General features: G+C 48.2%; 1 protein-coding gene across 9 annotated transcripts in view; it reads right to left on the bottom strand.

Moving 5' to 3' along the window:
- ERBIN (erbb2 interacting protein) overlaps positions 1-18,590 on the bottom strand; it is a 369,988-nt gene that overhangs the window by 75,594 nt on the left and 275,804 nt on the right. For all 9 annotated transcript variants that reach the window (XM_063963251.1, XM_063963289.1, XM_063963271.1 and 6 more), the window contains one exon: positions 6,424-6,553. In XM_063963251.1, coding sequence (XP_063819321.1) covers positions 6,424-6,553 — 130 coding nt within the window. The remainder of the gene's footprint in view (positions 1-6,423; positions 6,554-18,590) is intronic.

Here is an 18,590-nt window from a genome sequence, read left to right as displayed (position 1 = left end):
ACACAATAAGGAAGGATCTTGAATCCCGGGTAAGACTCATACCAGCCACACCAATCACACCGTACAACTTGTGATTTGAACCCAGTTAACAGTATGATAACAATGAAGTAGCCTCTAAAAAAGATGGCTCACAACAATAATAACCCGATTTTTTTGTAACAATAACTATGTACAAGTAATGCAGACAATCCGCACTTGGGATGGGCGCCCAGCATCCACTACGGACTATGAGAAATAGATTTATCGGTAAGTAAAATCTTATTTTCTCTAACGTCCTAGTGGATGCTGGGGACTCCGTCAGGACCATGGGGATTATACCAAAGCTCCCAAACGGGCGGGAGAGTGCGGATGACTCTGCAGCACCGAATGAGAGAACTCCAGGTCCTCCTCAGCCAGGGTATCAAATTTGTAGAATTTAGCAAACGTGTTTGCCCCTGACCAAGTAGCTGCTCGGCAAAGTTGTAAAGCCGAGACCCCTCGGGCAGCCGCCCAAGATGAGCCCACCTTCCTTGTGGAATGGGCATTTACAGATTTTGGCTGTGGCAGGCCTGCCACAGAATGTGCAAGCTGAATTGTACTACAAATCCAACGAGCAATAGTCTGCTTAGAAGCAGGAGCACCCAGCTTTTTGGGTGCCTACAATATAAACAGCAAGTCAGACTTTCTGACTCCAGCCGTCCTGGAATTATATATATATATATTTTCAGGGCCCTGACAACGTCTAGCAACTTGGAGTCTTCCAAGTCCCTAGTAGCCGCAGGCACCACAATAGGTTGTTTCAGGTGAAACGCTGACACCACCTTAGGAAGAAACTGGGGACGAGTCCGCAGTTCTGCCCTGTCCGAATGGAAAATCAAATATGGGCTTTTGTAAGACAAAGCCGCCAATTTTGACAATCGCCTGGCCGAGGCCAGGGCCAACAGCATGGTCACTTTCCATGTGAGATATTTCAAATCCACAGATTTGAGTGGTTCAAACCAATATGATTTGAGGAATCCCAACACTACGTTGAGATCCCACGGTGCCACTGGAGGCACACAAGGGCTGTATATGCAATACTCCCTTGACAAACGTCTGGACTTCAGGAACTGAAGCCAATTCTTTCTGGAAGAAAATCTATAGGGCCGAAACTTGAACCTTAATGGACCCCAATTTGAGGCTCCTAGACACTCCTGTTTGCAGGAAGTGCAGAAATCGACCTAGTTGAAATTTTTTCGTGGGGCCTTCCTGGCCTCACCCACGCAACATATTTTTACCACATGTGGTGATAACGTTGTGCGGTCACTTCCTTCCTGGCTTTGACCAGGGTAGGTATGACCTCTTCCGGAATGCCTTTTTCCTTAGGATCCGGCGTTCAACCGCCATGCCGTCAAACGCAGTCGCGGTAAGTCTTGGAACAGACAAGGTCCCTGCTGGAGCAGGTCCTTTCTTAAAGGCCGATGCCACGGTTCCTCTTGGAACAGACATGGTACTTGCTGAAAGCAAATCCCTTCTTAGCTCCCGAGGCCATTAGTCCTCTGTGAGCATCTCTTGAAGTTCCGGTTACCAAGTCCCTCTTGGCCAATCCGGAGCCACGAGTATAGTTCTTACTCCTCTATGTCTTATAATTCTCAATACCTTGGTTATGAGAAGCAGAGGAGGGAATACATACACCGACTGTTACACCCACGGTGTTACCAGGACGTCCACAGCTATCGCCTGAAGGTCTCGTGACCTGGCGCAATACCTGTCCCATTTTTTGTTCGGGCGGGACGCCATCATGTCCACCTTTGGTCTTTCCCAACGGTTCACAATCATGCGGAAAACTTCCCGATGAAGTTCCCACTCTCCCGGGTGGAGGTCGTGCCTGCTGCGGAAGTCTGCTTCCCAGTCGTCCACTCCCGGAATGAACACTGCTGACAGTGCTATCACATGATTTTCCGCCTAGCGAAAAATCCTTGCAGTTTTGCCACTGCCCTCCTGCTTCTTGTGCCGCCCTTTCTGTTTACGTGGGCGACTGCCGTGATGTTATCCCACTGGATCAATACCGGCTGACCTTGAAGCAGAGGTCTTGCTAAGCTTAGAGCATTATAAATTTGCTCTTAGCTCCAGTATATTTATGTGGAGAGAATTCTCCAGACTTGATCACACTCCTTGTGTGACTGCTCCCCAGCCTCTCAGGCTGGCCTCCGTGGTCACGAGCATCCAATCCTGAATGCCGAATCTGCGGCCCTCTAGAAGATGAGCACTCTGTAATCACCACAGGAGAGACACCCTTGTCCTTGGATATAGGGTTATCCGCTGATGCATCTGAAGATGCGATCCGGACCATTTGTCCAGCAGATCCCACTGAAGAGTTCTTGCGTGAAATCTGCCGAATGGAAGCGCTTCGTAATAAGCCACCATTTTTACCAGGACTCTTGTGCAATGATGCACTGACACTTTTCCTGGTTTTAGGAGGATCCCGATTAGCTCGGATAACTCCCTGGCTTTCTCCTCTGGGAGAAACACCTTTTCCTGGACTGTGTCCAGAATCATCCCTAGGACCAGCAGACGTGTCGTCGGAACAACTGCGGTTTTGGAATATTTAGAATCCCCCCGTGCTGTCGTAGAACTACTTGAGATAGTGCTACTCCGACCTCCAACTGTTCTCTGGACCTTGTTCTTATCAGGAGGTCGTCCATTTTCTTTGAAGACGAATCCTCCTTTCGGTCATTACCTTGGTAAGGACCCGGGTTGCCTTGGACAATCCAACGGCATCGTCTTGAAACTGATAGTGACAGTTCTGTACCACGAACCTGAGGTACCCTTGGTGAGAAAAGGCAAATTTTGGGACATGGAGGTAAGCATTCCTGATGTCCCGGGACACCATATAGTCCCCTTGTTCTTTGCTATCACTGCTCTGAGTGACTCCATCTGGATTTGAACCCTTGTAAGTGTTCAAATTTTTCAGATTTAGAATAGGTCTCACCTAGCCTTCAGTACCACCATATAGTGTGGAGTAATACCCCTTTCCTTGTTGTCGGAGGGGTAATTTTATTATCACCTGCTGGGAATACAGCTTGTGAATTGTTTTCAATACTGCCTCCCTGTCGGAGGGAGACATTGGTACAGCAGACTACAGGAACCTGCGAGGGGGGAAACCTCTCGACATTCCAATCTGTACCCCTTGGATACTACTTGTAGGATCCAGGGGTCCTGTACGGTCCCAGCGTCATGCTGAGAACTTGGTAGAAGCGGTGGAGGGCTTCTGTTCCTGGGAATGGGCTGCCTGCTGCAGTCTTCTTCCCTTTCCTCTATCCCTGGGCAGATATGACTCTTATAGGGACGAAAGGACTGAGGCTGAAAAGACGGTGTCTTTTTCTGCAGAGATGTGACTTAGGGTAAAAAACGGTGGATTTTCCAGCAGTTGCCCTGGCCACCAGGTCCCATGGACCGACCCCAAATAACTCCTCCCCTTTATACAGCAATACATCTTTGTGCCGTTTGGAATCTGCATCACCTGACCACTGTCGTGTCCATAAACATCTTCTTGCAGATATGGACATCGCATTTACTCTTGATGCCAGAGTGCAAATATCCCTCTGCGCATCTCGCATATATAGAAATGCATCCTTTAAATGCTCTATAGTCAATAAAATACTGTCCCTGTCAAAGGTATCAATATTTTTAGTCAGGGAATCCGACCAAGCCACCTCAGCTCTGCACATCCAGGCTGAGGCGATCGCTGGTCGCAGTATAACACCAGCATGTGTGTGTATACTTTTTAGGATATTTTTCAGCCTCCTATCAGCTGGCTCCTTAAGTACGGCCCTATCCGTAGATGGTACCGCCACTTGTTCTGATAAGCGTGTGAGCGCCTTATCCACCCTGAGGGGTGTTTCCCACCGCGCCTTAACTTCTGGCGGGAAAGGGTATACCGCCAATAATTTTCTATCGGGGGAAACCCACGCATCATCACACACTTCATTTAATTTATCTGATTCAGGAAAAACTACAGGTAGTTTTTTCACCTCACACATAATACCCTTTTTTGTGGTACTTGGAGTATCAGAAATATGTAACACCTCCTTCATTGCCCTTAACGTGTGGCCCTAAAATAAAATACGTTTGTTTCTTCACCGTCGACACTGAAATCAGTGTCCGTGTCTGGGTCTGTGTCGACCGACTGAGGTAAATGGGCATTTTACAGCCCCTGACGGTGTTTGAGACGCCTGGACAGATACTAATTTGTTCGCCGGCCCGCTCATGTCGTCAACCGGCTTGCAGCGTGTTGACATTGTCACGTAATTTCCATAAATAAGCCATCCATTCCGGTGTCGACTCCCTAGAGAGTGACATCACCATTACAGGCAATTTGCTCCGCCTCCTCACCAATATTTTCCTCATACATGTCGACACACACGTACCGACATACAGCACACACATAGGGAATGCTCTGATAGAGGACAGGACCCACTAGCCCTTTGGGGAGACAGAGGGAGAGTTTGCCAGCACACACCAAAACGCTATAATTATCCAGGGACAACCTTTATATAAGTGTTCCTCCCTTATAGCATTTCAATATATATACATATCGCCAAATCAGTGCCCCCCCTCTCTGTTTTAACCCTGTTTCTGTAGTGCAGTGCAGGGGAGAGCATGGGAGCCTTCCCACCAGCCTTTCTGTGAGGGAAAATGGCGCTGTGTGCTGAGGAGAATAGGCCCCGCCCCCTTTTCGGCGGGCTTCTTCTCCGGAGTTTTAGATATCTGGCAGGGGTTAAATACATCCATATAGCCTCAAGGGCTATATGTGATGTATTTTTCGCCATACAGGTATTATACATTGCTGCCCAGGGCGCCCCCCCCCAGCGCCCTGCACCCTCCGTGACCGCTGTGTGAAGTGTGCTGACAACAATGGCGCACAGCTGCAGTGCTGTGCGCTACCTGATGAAGACTGAGAGTCTTCTGCCGCCTGGTTCCGGACCTCTTCATCTTCAGCGTCTGCAAGGGGGGTCGGCGGCGCGGCTCCGGGACGAACCCCAGGGCGAGCCCTGTGTTCCGACTCCCTCTGGAGCTATGTCCAGTAGCCTAAGAATCCAATCCATCCTGCACGCAGGTGAGTTGAAAATCTCTCCCCTAAGTCCCTCGATGCAGTGAGCCTGTTGCCAGCAGGACTCACTGAAAATAAAGAACCTAAAAACTTTTTCTAAGTAACTCTTTAAGAGAGCCACCTAGATTGCACCCTTCTCGGCCGGGCACAAAAACCTAACTGAGGCTTGGAGGAGGGTCATAGGGGGAGGAGCCAGTACACACCATGTGATCCTAAAAGCTTGCTTTTGTGCCCTGTCTCCTGCGGAGCCGCTATTCCCCATGGTCCTGACGGAGTCCCCAGCATCCACTAGGACGTTAGAGAAATATGTATTTATTTTCTCCAAGAGAAACGGAACACTTAAGATGCTGGTCAGCTTGGCCGTCAGTAATCTTCCCATAGTAATTACAAAATATTGTGCAATGTCAGCGTCAAATAATGAATCAGATAAACTAGTTCACTCTCTCTTTGGAATATTTTAGGGGATGACAATGATTCTATGCTGTATTATAGATAGATAGATTTTATTTGGTAGGGTGGTCGCCACTTACCGACCTATTCAATAGGGGGCCGTTTTTTTCCGACAAGCTGTAGGAATGCACGCAGATCGGCGGCTTCAGCCGCTGATCCGCGTGTATTGTCGGAAGCGCGGCCAAACCAGACAGGTTTTAGCTCCATTCCCGACAATGTCAATTCGACTTTAAAAAAAGTCGGATTGCCACTGTCGGGTTTGGCCCGGCATTGAATACTGTCCTGTCGGATCCTTTCCGTTAGAAAGGATCCGACAGGTATTGAATACAGCCCTTAGCAGTAGAAAAAAAAACCTTCCTAATCTATTTTTCTTGTCCTTTATTAAATGTTCATGTACTTCAGCTTCTCAGCAGAAATAATATTTTACATAGTTTCTTTACTTTCCCTGCACTTGCATGCATCCAGCATTGGACATTGAGGACTATCTGTTCCTACCTCAACCACTTGCTCAAAGTAGGTGACAAAACCAAGAGAGGAATATTATACTAGAAGAAGTATCAGCCGCCCCATATGTCCATGTTAAAAAGCCCTGACTGGGTATGGACCGTCCGTTCACCTTTATAGGTTAACATACACTTTATTTTTGTGACTGCAAAGTATTAGCCAGTAATCTCTACGTTTATGTTGGACTGCTATGAAATTGGCAATCTGCAAACAGGACCATCCCTGGTATCTGATGTGGCAGACACTGGATCCTGACCAACAAATCTCAGTAGTCTGTGAAAATAGTAAGGAGGCTCTGGAAGCGAAGCAATTACGCTGGCACTGCTTACTTACAATGTTACGGTAATGGATATTACAACAAGCCACACATCACACTATGAATGGGAGAGCCATCGTACCTCTGGGGGAAGCTGTGATAAGAAGTTATGGTCAGCAGCAAATGTCCGTATCTGAGAAAACTGCCCGATGGAGGAAGGTAAAGCTTCAATCTCGTTGAAACTGCAATCCAGCTCTTCAAGGGAAACCAGCCTAGAGGAAGGATGTTCAGATTTAAATAATAAGACATAAGAGTTCTACAAAGCTTTTACATAATCATTAGAACACTGTAGAGTGTAGACTAATATGTCTAATATTATCGTTCAGGCAAAATTTCAGGGATAAATATAATTTGTGGAGGCCCCCGTTTGGGTTAGTTTGTCTATATACCAAATGACTAAAAGGTGTAAAAATAAGAATTTACTTACCGATAATTCTATTTCTCGGAGTCCGTAGTGGATGCTGGGGTTCCTGAAAGGACCATGGGGAATAGCGGCTCCGCAGGAAACAGGGCACAAAAAGTAAAGCTTTAGGATCAGGTGGTGTGCACTGGCTCCTCCCCCTATGACCCTCCTCCAAGCCTCAGTTAGGATACGGTGCCCGGACGAGCGTACACAATAAGGAAGGATTTATGAATCCCGGGTAAGACTCATACCAGCCACACCAATCACACTGTACAACCTGTGATCTGAACCCAGTTAACAGTATGATAACAGCGGAGCCTCTGAAAGATGGCTCACAACAATAATAACCCGATTTTTGTAACTATGTACAAGTATTGCAGATAATCCGCACTTGGGATGGGCGCCCAGCATCCACTACGGACTCCGAGAAATAGAATTATCGGTAAGTAAATTCTTATTTTCTCTATCGTCCTAGTGGATGCTGGGGTTCCTGAAAGGACCATGGGGATTATACCAAAGCTCCCAAACGGGCGGGAGAGTGCGGATGACTCTGCAGCACCGAATGAGAGAACTCCAGGTCCTCCTTAGCCAGGTTATCAAATTTGTAGGATTTTACAAACGTGTTTGCCCTTGACTAAATAGCCGCTCGGCAAAGTTGTAAAGCCGAGACCCCTCGGGCAGCCGCCCAAGATGAGCCCACCTTCCTTGTGGAATGGGCATTTACATATTTTGGCTGTGGCAGGCCTGCCACAGAATGTGCAAGCTGAATTGTATTACACATCCAACTAGCAAAAGTCTGCTTAGAAGCAAGAGCACCCAGTTTGTTGGGTGCATACAGGATAACAGCAAGTCAGTTTTCCTGACTCCAGCCGTCCTGGAACCTATATTTTCAGGGCCCTGACCACATCTAGCAACTTGGAGTCCTCCAAGTCCCTAGTAGGCGCAAGACACCACAATAAGCTGGTTCAGGTGAAACACTGACACCACCTTAGGGAGAGAACTGGGGACGAGTCCGCAGCTCTGCCCTGTCCGAATGGACAAACAGATATGGGCTTTTTTTGAGAAAAAAAACACCAATTTGACACTCGCCTGGTCCAGGCCAGGTCCAAGAGCATGTTCACTTTTCATGTGAGATGCTTCAAATCCACAGATTTGACTGGTTTTAAACCAATGTGTTTTGAGGAATCCCAGAACTACGTTGAGATCCCACAGTGCCACTGGAGGCACAAAAGGGGGTTGTATATGCAATACTCCCTTGACAAACTTCTGGACTTCAGGAACTGAAGCCAATTCTTTCTGGAAGAAAAATCGACAGGGCCGAAATTTGAACCTTAATGGACCCCAATTTGAGGCCCATAGACACTCCTGTTTGCAGGAAATGCAGGAATCGACCGAGTTGAAATTTCTTCGTGGGGCCTTCCTGGCCTCACACCACGCAACATATTTTCGCCACATGTGGTGATAATGTTGTGCGGTCACCTCCTTTCTGGCTTTGACCAGGGTAGGAATGACCTCTTCCTGAATGCCTTTTCCCTTAGGATCCGGCGTTCCACCGCCATGCCGTCAAACGCAGCTGCGGTAAGTCTTGGAACAGACATGGTACTTGCTGAAACAAGTCCCTTCTTAGCGGCAGAGGCCATAAGTCCTCTGTGAGCATCTCTTGAAGTTCCGGGTACCAAGTCCTTCTTGGCCAATCCGGAGCCATGAGTATAGTTCTTACTCCTCTACGTCTTATAATTCTCAGTACCTTAGGTATGAAAAGCAGAGGATGGAACACATACACCGACTGGTACACCCACGGTGTTACCAGAACGTCCACAGCTATTGCCTGAGGGTCTCTTAACCTGGCGCAATACCTGTCCCGTTTTTTGTTCAGACGGGACGCCATCATGTCCACCTTTGGTAATTCCCAACGGTTTACAATCATGTGGAAAACTTCCCCATGAAGTTCCCACTCTGCCGGGTGGAGGTCGTGCCTACTGAGGAAGTCTGCTTCCCAGTTTCCATTCCCGGAATGAAACACTGCTGACAGTGCTATCACATGATTTTCCGCCCAGCGAAAAGTCCTTGCAGTTTTTGCCACTGCCCTCCTGCTTCTTGTGCCGCCCTGTCTATTTACGTGGGCGACTGCCGTGATGTTTTATCCCACTGGATCAATACCGGCTGACCTTGAAGCAGAGGTCTTGCTAAGCTTAGAGCATTATAAATTTACCCTTAGCTATATTTATGTGGAGAAAAGTCTCCAGACTTGATCACACTCCCTGGAAATTTTTTCCTTGTGTGACTGCTCCCCAGCCTCTCGGGCTGGCCTCCGTGGTCACCAACATCCAAAACTGAATGTCGAATCTGCGGCCCTCTAGAAGATGAGCACTCTGTAACCACCACAGGAGAGACACCCTTGTCCTTGGATATAGGGTTATCCGCTGATGCATCTGAAGATGCGATCCGGACCATTTGTCCAGCAGATCCCACTGAAAAGTTCTTGCATGAAATCTGCCGACTGGAATTGCTTCGAAGGAAGTCACCATTTTTTTTACCATGGCCCTTGTGCAATGATGCACTGATTTTAGGAGGTTCCTGACTAGCTCGGATAACTCCCTGGCTTTCTCTTCCGGGAGAAACACCTTTTTCTGGACTGTGTCCAGAATCATCCCTAAGCACAGGAGACTTGTTGTCGGGATCAGCTGCGATTTTGGAATATTTAGAATCCACCCGTGCTGTTGTAACAGTATCCGAGATAGTGCTACTCCGACCTCCAACTGTTCCCTGGACTTTGCCCTTATCAGGAGATCGTCCAAGTAAGGGATAATTAAGACGCCTTTTCTTCGAAGAAGAACCATCATTTCGGCCATTACCTTGGTAAAGACCCGGGGTGCCGTGGACAATCCAAACGGCAGCGTCTGAAACTGATAGTGACAGTTCTGTACCACGAACCTGAGGTACCCTTAGTGATAAGGGCAAATTTGGGACATGGAGGTAAGCATCCCTGATGTCTCGGGACACCATATAGTCCCCTTCTTCCCGGTTCGTTATCACTGCTCTGAGTGACTCCATCTTGATTTGAACCTTTGTAAGTGTTCAAATTTTTTTAGATTTAGAATAGGTCTCACCTAGCCTTCTGGCTTCAGTACCACAATATAGTGTGGAATAATACCCCTTTTCTTGTTGTAGGAGGGGTAATTTAATTATCACCTGCTGGGAATACAGCTCGTGAATTTTTTCCCATACTGCCTCCTTGTCGGAGGGAGACCTTGGTAAAGCAGACTTCAGGAGCCTGCGCAGGGGAAACGTCTCGACATTCCAATCTGTACCCCTGGGATACTACTTGTAGGATCCAGGGGTCCTGTACGGTCTCAGCGTCATGCTGAGAGCTTGTCAGAAGCGGTGGAACGCTTCTGTTCCTGGGAATGGGCTGCCTGCTGCAGTCTTCTTCCCTTTCCTCTATCCCTGGGCAGATATGACTCTTATAGGGACGAAAGGACTGAAGCTGAAAAGACGGTGTCTTTTTCTGCAGAGATGTGACTTAGGGTAAAAAACGGTGGATTTTCCAGCAGTTGCCGTGGCCACCAGGTCCGATGGACCGACCCCAAATAACTCCTCTTCCTTTATACGGCAATACACCTTTGTGCCGTTTGGAATCTGCATCACCTGACCACTGTCGTGTCCATAAACATCTTCTGGCAGATATGGACATCGCACTTACTCTTGATGCCAGAGTGCAAATATCCCTCTGTGCATCTCGCATATATAGAAATGCATCCTTTAAATGCTCTATAGTCAATAAAATACTGTCCCTGTCAAGGGTATCAATATTTTTAGTCAGGGAATCCGACCAAGCCACCCCAGCTCTGCACATCCAGGCTGAGGCGATCGCTGGTCGCAGTATAACACCAGTATGTGTGTATATACTTTTTATGATATTTTTCCAGCCTCCTGTCAGCTGGCTCCTTGAGGACGGCCCTATCTATAGACGGTACCGCCACTTGTTCTGATAAGCGTGTGAGCGCCTTATCCACCCTAAGGGGTGTTTCCCAACGCGCCCTAACTTCTGGCGGGAAAGGGTATACCGCCCATATTTTCTATCGGGGGGAACCCACGCATCATCACACACTTCATTTAATTTATCTGATTCAGGAAAAACTACGGTAGTTTTTTCACATCCCACATAATACCCTCTTTTGTGGTACTTGTAGTATCAGAAATATGTAACACCTCCTTCATTGCCCTTAACGTGTGGCCCTAATAAGGAATACGTTTGTTTATTCACCGTCGACACTGGATTCAGTGTCCCTGTCTGTGTCTGTGTCGACCGACTAAAGTAAACGGGCGTTTTAAAACCCCTGACGGTGTTTTTGAGACGTCTGGACCGGTACTAATTGTTTGTCGGCCGTCTCATGTCGTCAACCGACCTTGCCGCGTGTTGACATTATCACGTAATTCCCTAAATAAGCCATCCATTCCGGTGTCGACTCCCTAGAGAGTGACATCACCATTACAGGCAATTGCTCCGCCTCCTCACCAACATCGTCCTCATACATGTCGACACACACGTACCGACACACAGCACACACACAGGGAATGCTCTGATAGAGGACAGGACCTACTAGCCCTTTGGAGAGACAGAGGGAGAGTTTGCCAGCACACACCAAAAACGCTATAATTATATAGGGACAACCTTATATAAGTGTTTTCCCTTATAGCATCTTTTTTATATATTTCTAACGCCAAATTAGTGCCCCCCCTCTCTGTTTTAACCCTGTTTCTGTAGTGCAGTGCAGGGGAGAGCCTGGGAGCCTTCCCTCCAGCCTTTCTGTGAGGGAAAATGGCGCTGTGTGCTGAGGAGATAGGCCCCGCCCCTTTTTCGGCGGCCTCGTCTCCCGCTCTTAACGGATTCTGGCAGGGGTTAAATATCTCCATATAGCCCCCGGAGGCTATATGTGAGGTATTTTTAGCCAAAATAAGAATTTACTTACCGATAATTCTATTTCTCGGAGTCCGTAGTGGATGCTGGGGTTCCTGAAAGGACCATGGGGAATAGCGGCTCCGCAGGAGACAGGGCACAAAAAGTAAAGCTTTAGGATCAGGTGGTGTGCACTGGCTCCTCCCCCTATGACCCTCCTCCAAGCCAGTTAGGTACTGTGCCCGGACGAGCGTACACAATAAGGGAGGAATTTTGAATCCCGGGTAAGACTCATACCAGCCACACCAATCACACCGTACAACTTGTGATCTAAACCCAGTTAACAGTATGATAACAGCGGAGCCTCTGAAAAGATGGCTCACAACAATAATAACCCGATTTTTGTAACTATGTACAAGTATTGCAGATAATCCGCACTTGGGATGGGCGCCCAGCATCCACTACGGACTCCGAGAAATAGAATTATCGGTAAGTAAATTCTTATTTTCTCTATCGTCCTAGTGGATGCTGGGGTTCCTGAAAGGACCATGGGGATTATACCAAAGCTCCCAAACGGGCGGGAGAGTGCGGATGACTCTGCAGCACCGAATGAGAGAACTCCAGGTCCTCTTTTGCCAGGATATCAAATTTGTAGAATTTTACAAACGTGTTCTCCCCTGACCACGTAGCTGCTCGGCAGAGTTGTAATGCCGAGACCTCTCGGGCAGCCGCCCAAGATGAGCCCACCTTCCTTGTGGAATGGGCCTTAACCGATTTAGACTGTGGCAGGCCTGCCTCAGAATGTGCAAGTTGAATTGTGTTACAAATCCAACGAGCAATCGACTGCTTAGAAGCAGGCGCACCCAACTTGTTGGGTGCATACAGTATAAACAGCGAGTCAGATTTTCTGACTCCAGCTGTCCTGGAATATATTTTCAGGGCCCTGACAACTTCTAGCAACTTGGAGTCCTCCAAGTCCCTAGTAGGTGCAAGGCACCACAATAAGCTGGTTCAGGTGAAACACTGACACCACCTTAGGGAGAGAACTGGGGACGAGTCCGCAGCTCTGCCCTGTCCGAATGGACAAACAGATATGGGCTTTTTTGAGAAAAAACCACCAATTTGACACTCGCCTGGTCCAGGCCAGGGCCAAGAGCATGGTCACTTTTTATGTGAGATGCTGCAAATCCACATATTTGACTGGTTTTAAACCAATGTGATTTGAGAAATCCCAGAACTACGTTGAGATCCCACAGTGCCACTGGAGGCACAAAAAAGGGGTTTGTATATGCAATACTCCCTTGACAAACTTCTGGACTTCAGGAACTGAAGCCAATTCTTTCTGGAAGAAAATTTACAGGGCCGAATTTGAACCTTAATGGACCCCAATTTGAGGCCCATAGACACTCCTGTTTGCAGGAAATGCAGGAAACGACCGAGTTGAAATTTCTTTGTGGGGCCTTCCTGGCCTCACACCACGCAACAAATTTTCGCCACACGTGGTGATAATGTTGTGCGGTCACCTCCTTTCTGGCTTTGACCAGGGTAGGAATGACCTCTTCCGGAATGCCTTTTTTCCCTTAGGATCCGGCTTTCCATCGCCATGCCGACAAACGCAGCTGCGGTAAGTCTTGGAACAGACAGGGTACTTGCTGAAGCAAGTCCCTTCTTAGCGGCAGAGGCCATAAGACCTCTGTAAGCATCTCTTGAAGTTCCGGGTACCAAGTCCTTCTTGGCCAATCCGGAGCCATGAGTATAGTTCTTACTCCTCTACGTCTTATAATTCTCAGCACCTTAGGTATGAGAAGCAGAGGAGGGAACACATACACCGACTGGTACACCCACGGTGTTACCAGAACGTCCACATCTATTGCCTGAGGGTCCCTTGACCTGGCGCAATACCTGTCCCGTTTTTTGTTCAGACGGGACGCCATCATGTCCACCTTTGGTATTTCCCAACGGTTTACAATCATGTGGAAAAAACTTCTCAATGAAGTTTCCACTCTCCCGGGTGGAGGTCGTGCTGAGGAAGTCTGCTTCCCAGTTTCCATTCCCGGGATGAAAAACTGCTGACAGTGTTATCACATGATTTTCCGCCCAGCGAAAAGTCCTTGCAGTTTCTGCCATTGCCCTCCTGCTTCTTGTGTCGCCCTGTCTGTTTACGTGGGCGACTGCCGTGATGTTTTTCCCACTGGATCAATACCGGCTGACCTTGAAGCAGAGGTCTTGCTAAGCTTAGAGCATTATAAATTTACCCTTAGCTCCAGTATATTTATGTGGAGAAAAGTCTCCATACTTGATCACACTCCCTGGAAATTTTTCCCTTGTGTGACTGCTCCCCAGCCTCTCAGGCTGGGCTCCGTGGTTACCAGCATCCAATCCTGAATGCCGAATCTGCGGCCCTCTAGAAGATGAGCACTCTATAACCACCACAGGAGAGACACCCTTGTCCTTGGATATTGGGTTATCCGCTGATGCATCTGAAGATGCGATCCGGACCATTTGTCCAGCAGATCCCACTGAAAAGTTCTTACGTGAAATCTGCCGAATGGAATTGCTTCGTAGGAAGCCACCATTTTTACCAGGACCCTTGTGCAATGATGCACTGTTTTTAGGAGGTTCCTGACTTGCTCGGATAACTCCCTGGCTTTCTCTTCCGGGAGAAACACCTTTTTCTGGACTGTGTCCAGAATCATCCCTAGGCACAGCAGACGTGTCGTCGGGATCAGCTGCGATTTTGGAATATTTAGAATCCACCCGTGCTGATTGTAGCAGTATCCGAGATAGTGCTACTCCGACCTCCAACTGTTCCCTGGACTATGCCCCTATCAGGAGATCGTCCAAGTAAGGGATAATTAAGACGCCTTTTCTTCGAAGAAGAATCATCAATTCGGCCATTACCTTGGTAAAGACCCCGGGGTGCCGTGGACAATCCAAACGGCAGCGTCTGAAACTGATAGTGACAGTTCTGCACCACGAACCTGAGGTACCCTTAGTGAGAAGGGCAAATTTGGGACATAGAGGTAAGCATCCCTGATGTCCCGGGACACTATATAGTCCCCTTCTTCCTGGTTCGTTATCACTGCTCTGAGTGACTTCATCTTAATTTGAACCTTTGTAAGTGTTCAAAAAAAAATTTTTTTTTTTTTTTTTTTTTTTTAGAATAAGTCTCACCTAGCCTTCTGGCTTCAGTACCACAATATAGTGTGGAATAATACCCCTTTTCTGTAGTAGGAGGGGTAATTTAATTGTCACCTGCTGGGAACACAGTTTGTGAATTTTTTCCCATACTACCTCCTTGTCGGAGGGAGACTTGGTAAAGCAGACTTCAGGAGCCTGCGAAGGGGAAACGTCTCGACATTCCCATCTGTACCCCCGGGATACTACATGTAGGATCCAGGGGTCCTGTACGGTCTCAGCGCCATGCTGAGAACTTGTCAGACGCGGTGGAACGCTTCTGTTCCTGGGAATAGGCTGCCTGTTGCAGTCTTCTTCCCTTTCCTCTATCCCTGGGCAGATATGATCTTATAGGGACGAGAGGACTGAGGCTGAAAAGACGGTGTCTTTTTCTGCAGAGATGTGACTTAGGGTAAAAAACGGTGGATTTTCCAGCAGTTGCCGTGACCACCAGGTCCGATGGACCGACCCCAAACAAGTCCTCTTCCTTTATACGGCCATACTGTGCCGTTTGGAATCTGCATCACCTGACCACTGTCGTGTCCATAACATCTTCTGGCAGTTATGGACATCGCGTTTATTCATGATGCCAGAGTGCAAATATCCCTCTGTGCATCTCGCATATATAGAAATGCTCTATAGTCAATAAAATACTGTCCCTGTCAAGGGTATCAATATTTTTAGTCAGGGAATCCGACCAAGCCACCCTAGCTCTGCACATCCAGGCTGAGGCGATCGCTGGCCGCAGTATAACACCAGTATGTGTGTATATACTTTTTATTATATTTTCCAGCCTTGTCAGCTGGTCCTTGAGGACGGCCCTATCTATAGACCAGGCTTTCCCAACCACGGTCCTCAAGGCACACCAACAGTGCAGGTTTTAGTGATAGCCAGGCTTCAGCACAGGTGACTTAATTAGTAGCTCAGTTATTTTGATTTAACCATCTGTGCTGCAGCCTGGATATCACTAAAACCTGCACTGTTGGTGTGCCTTGAGGACCGTGGTTGGGAAAGCCTGCTATAGACGGTACCGCCACTTGTTTTGATAAGCGTGTGAGCGCCTTATCCACCTTAAGGGGTGTTTCCCAACGCGCCCTAACTTCTGGCGGGAAAGGGTATACCGCCCATAATTTTCTATCGGGGGGAACCCACGCATCATCACACACTTTATTTAATTTATCTGATTCAGGAAAAACTATGGTAGTTTTTTCACATCCCACATAATACCCTCTTTTGTGGTACTTGTAGTATCAGAAATACGTAACACCTCCTTCATTGCCTTTAACGTGTGGCCCTAATAAGGAATACGTTTGTTTATTCACCGTCGACACTGGATTCAGTGTCCCTGTCTGTGTCTGTGTCGACCGACTAAAGTAAACGGGCGTTTTAAAAACCCTTGACGGTGTTTTTGAGACGTCTGGACCGTACTAATTGTTTGTCGGCCGTCTCATGTCGTCAACCGACCTTGCAGCGTGTTGACATTATCACGTAATTTCCTAAATAAGCCATCCATTCCGGTGTCGACTCCCTAGAGAGTGACATCACCATTACAGGCAATTGCTCCGCCTCCTCACCAACATCGTCCTCCTACCTGTCGACACACACGTACCGACACACAGCACACACACAGGGAATGCTCTGATAGAGGACAGGACCCACTAGCCCTTTGGAGAGACAGAGGGAGAGTTTGCCAGCACACACCAAAAACGCTATAATTATATAGGGACAACCTTATATAAGTGTTTTCCCTTATAGCATCTTAATATATATATATAAGCATATCGCCAAATTAGTGCCCCCCCTCTCTGTTTTAACCCTGTTTCTGTAGTGCAGTGCAGGGGAGAGCCTGGGAGCCTTCCCTCCAGCCTTTCTGTGAGGGAAAATGGCGCTGTGTGCTGAGGAGATAGGCCCCGCCCCTTTTTCGGGCGGCCTCGTCTCCCGCTCTTAACGGATTCTGGCAGGGGTTAAATATCTCCATATAGCCTCCGGAGGCTATATGTGAGGTATTTTTAGCCAAAATAGGTATTCATTTGCCTCCCAGGGCGCCCCCCTCCCAGCGCCCTGCACCCTCAGTGACTGCCGTGTGAAGTGTGCTGAGAGGAAAATGGCGCACAGCTGCAGTGCTGTGCGCTACCTTTAGAAGACTGAGGAGTCTTCTGCCGCCGATTCTGGACCTCTTCTTACTTCAGCATCTGCAAGGGGGCCGGCGGCAAGGCTCCGGTGACCATCCAGGCTGTACCTGTGATCGTCCCTCTGGAGCTGATGTCCAGTAGCCAAGAAGCCAATCCATCCTGCACGCAGGTGAGTTCACTTCTTCTCCCCTAAGTCCCTCGTTGCAGTGATCCTGTTGCCAGCAGGACTCACTGTAAAATAAAAAACCTAAGCTAAACTTTCCTAAGCAGCTCTTTAGGAGAGCCACCTAGATTGCACCCTTCTCGGCCGGGCACAAAATCTAACTGGCTTGGAGGAGGGTCATAGGGGGAGGAGCCAGTGCACACCACCTGATCCTAAAGCTTTACTTTTTGTGCCCTGTCTCCTGCGGAGCCGCTATTCCCCATGGTCCTTTCAGGAACCCCAGCATCCACTAGGACGATAGAGAAATTAGGTTTTCATTTGCCTCCCAGGGCGCCCCCCTCCCAGCGCCCTGCACCCTCAGTGACTGCCGTGTGAAGTGTGCTGAGAGGAAAATGGCGCACAGCTGCAGTGCTGTGCGCTACCTTTAGAAGACTGAGGAGTCTTCTGCCGCCGATTCTGGACCTCTTCTCGTTTCAGCATCTGCAAGGGGGCCGGCGGCGAGGCTCCGGTGACCATCCAGGCTGTACCTGTGATCGTCCCTCTGGAGCTGATGTCCAGTAGCCAAGAAGCCAATCCATCCTGCACGCAGGTGAGTTCACTTCTTCTCCCCTAAGTCCCTCGTTGCAGTGATCCTGTTGCCAGCAGGACTCACTGTAAAATAAAAAACCTAAGCTAAACTTTTCTAAGCAGCTCTTTAGGAGAGCCACCTAGATTGCACCCTTCTCGGCCGGGCACAAAAATCTAACTGAGGCTTGGAGGAGGGTCATAGGGGGAGGAGCCAGTGCACACCACCTGATCCTAAAGCTTTACTTTTTGTGCCCTGTCTCCTGCGGAGCCGCTATTCCCCATGGTCCTTTCAGGAACCCCAGCATCCACTAGGACGATAGAGAAATACTGTGATTATATGTTATATGATTTCTAAGCAGTCAGAAAAGGATAAAATGATACCGCCCTTCCAATTCCCAGCCACTGCGCAGACACCGGCAGAATCATTGTATCTGGCAGAGAGGATGAGCTCAGCATCTGGCAGTGTGTACATCAATGAGGAGAATAACTATGGGCGTCACAGTAGCAGTAATGCATACACAGCCGGGGAAAATCATCATATTAAGGGTACCCAGATGAATTATGGAATTAACATTGTGCTTTTGTCAATCCTAGATAAGCCCAATTACCTAACGTTCTATGTACCATGTCTACAAAAAAAGGGGCTTTGTATTGGGGATCATTTTGGGGCACATTAGGCAGGAGCTACAGTGGAGGAGACAGCTAAACCTGCAGATGGCTTCACGTGGAACCATGGCCGTCATCTCACTCACATTTCCATACCACCATTACTGCAAACATTCCGGAAGAGCATATTCCACCATTAACAAGTAATCAGCTAATTTCCAGGTGGAAGAATGGAACTCTGTGGAGTTCTGTGAAACTCTGTCATATTTGTTATGCGGGTCATACATCAAAGCTGATCCAG

This window comes from Pseudophryne corroboree, chromosome 1, assembly GCF_028390025.1.
Source record: "Pseudophryne corroboree isolate aPseCor3 chromosome 1, aPseCor3.hap2, whole genome shotgun sequence".
NCBI classification, from domain to species: Eukaryota; Metazoa; Chordata; class Amphibia; order Anura; family Myobatrachidae; genus Pseudophryne; species Pseudophryne corroboree.
This window is presented reverse-complemented; position numbering and strand designations above follow the sequence as displayed.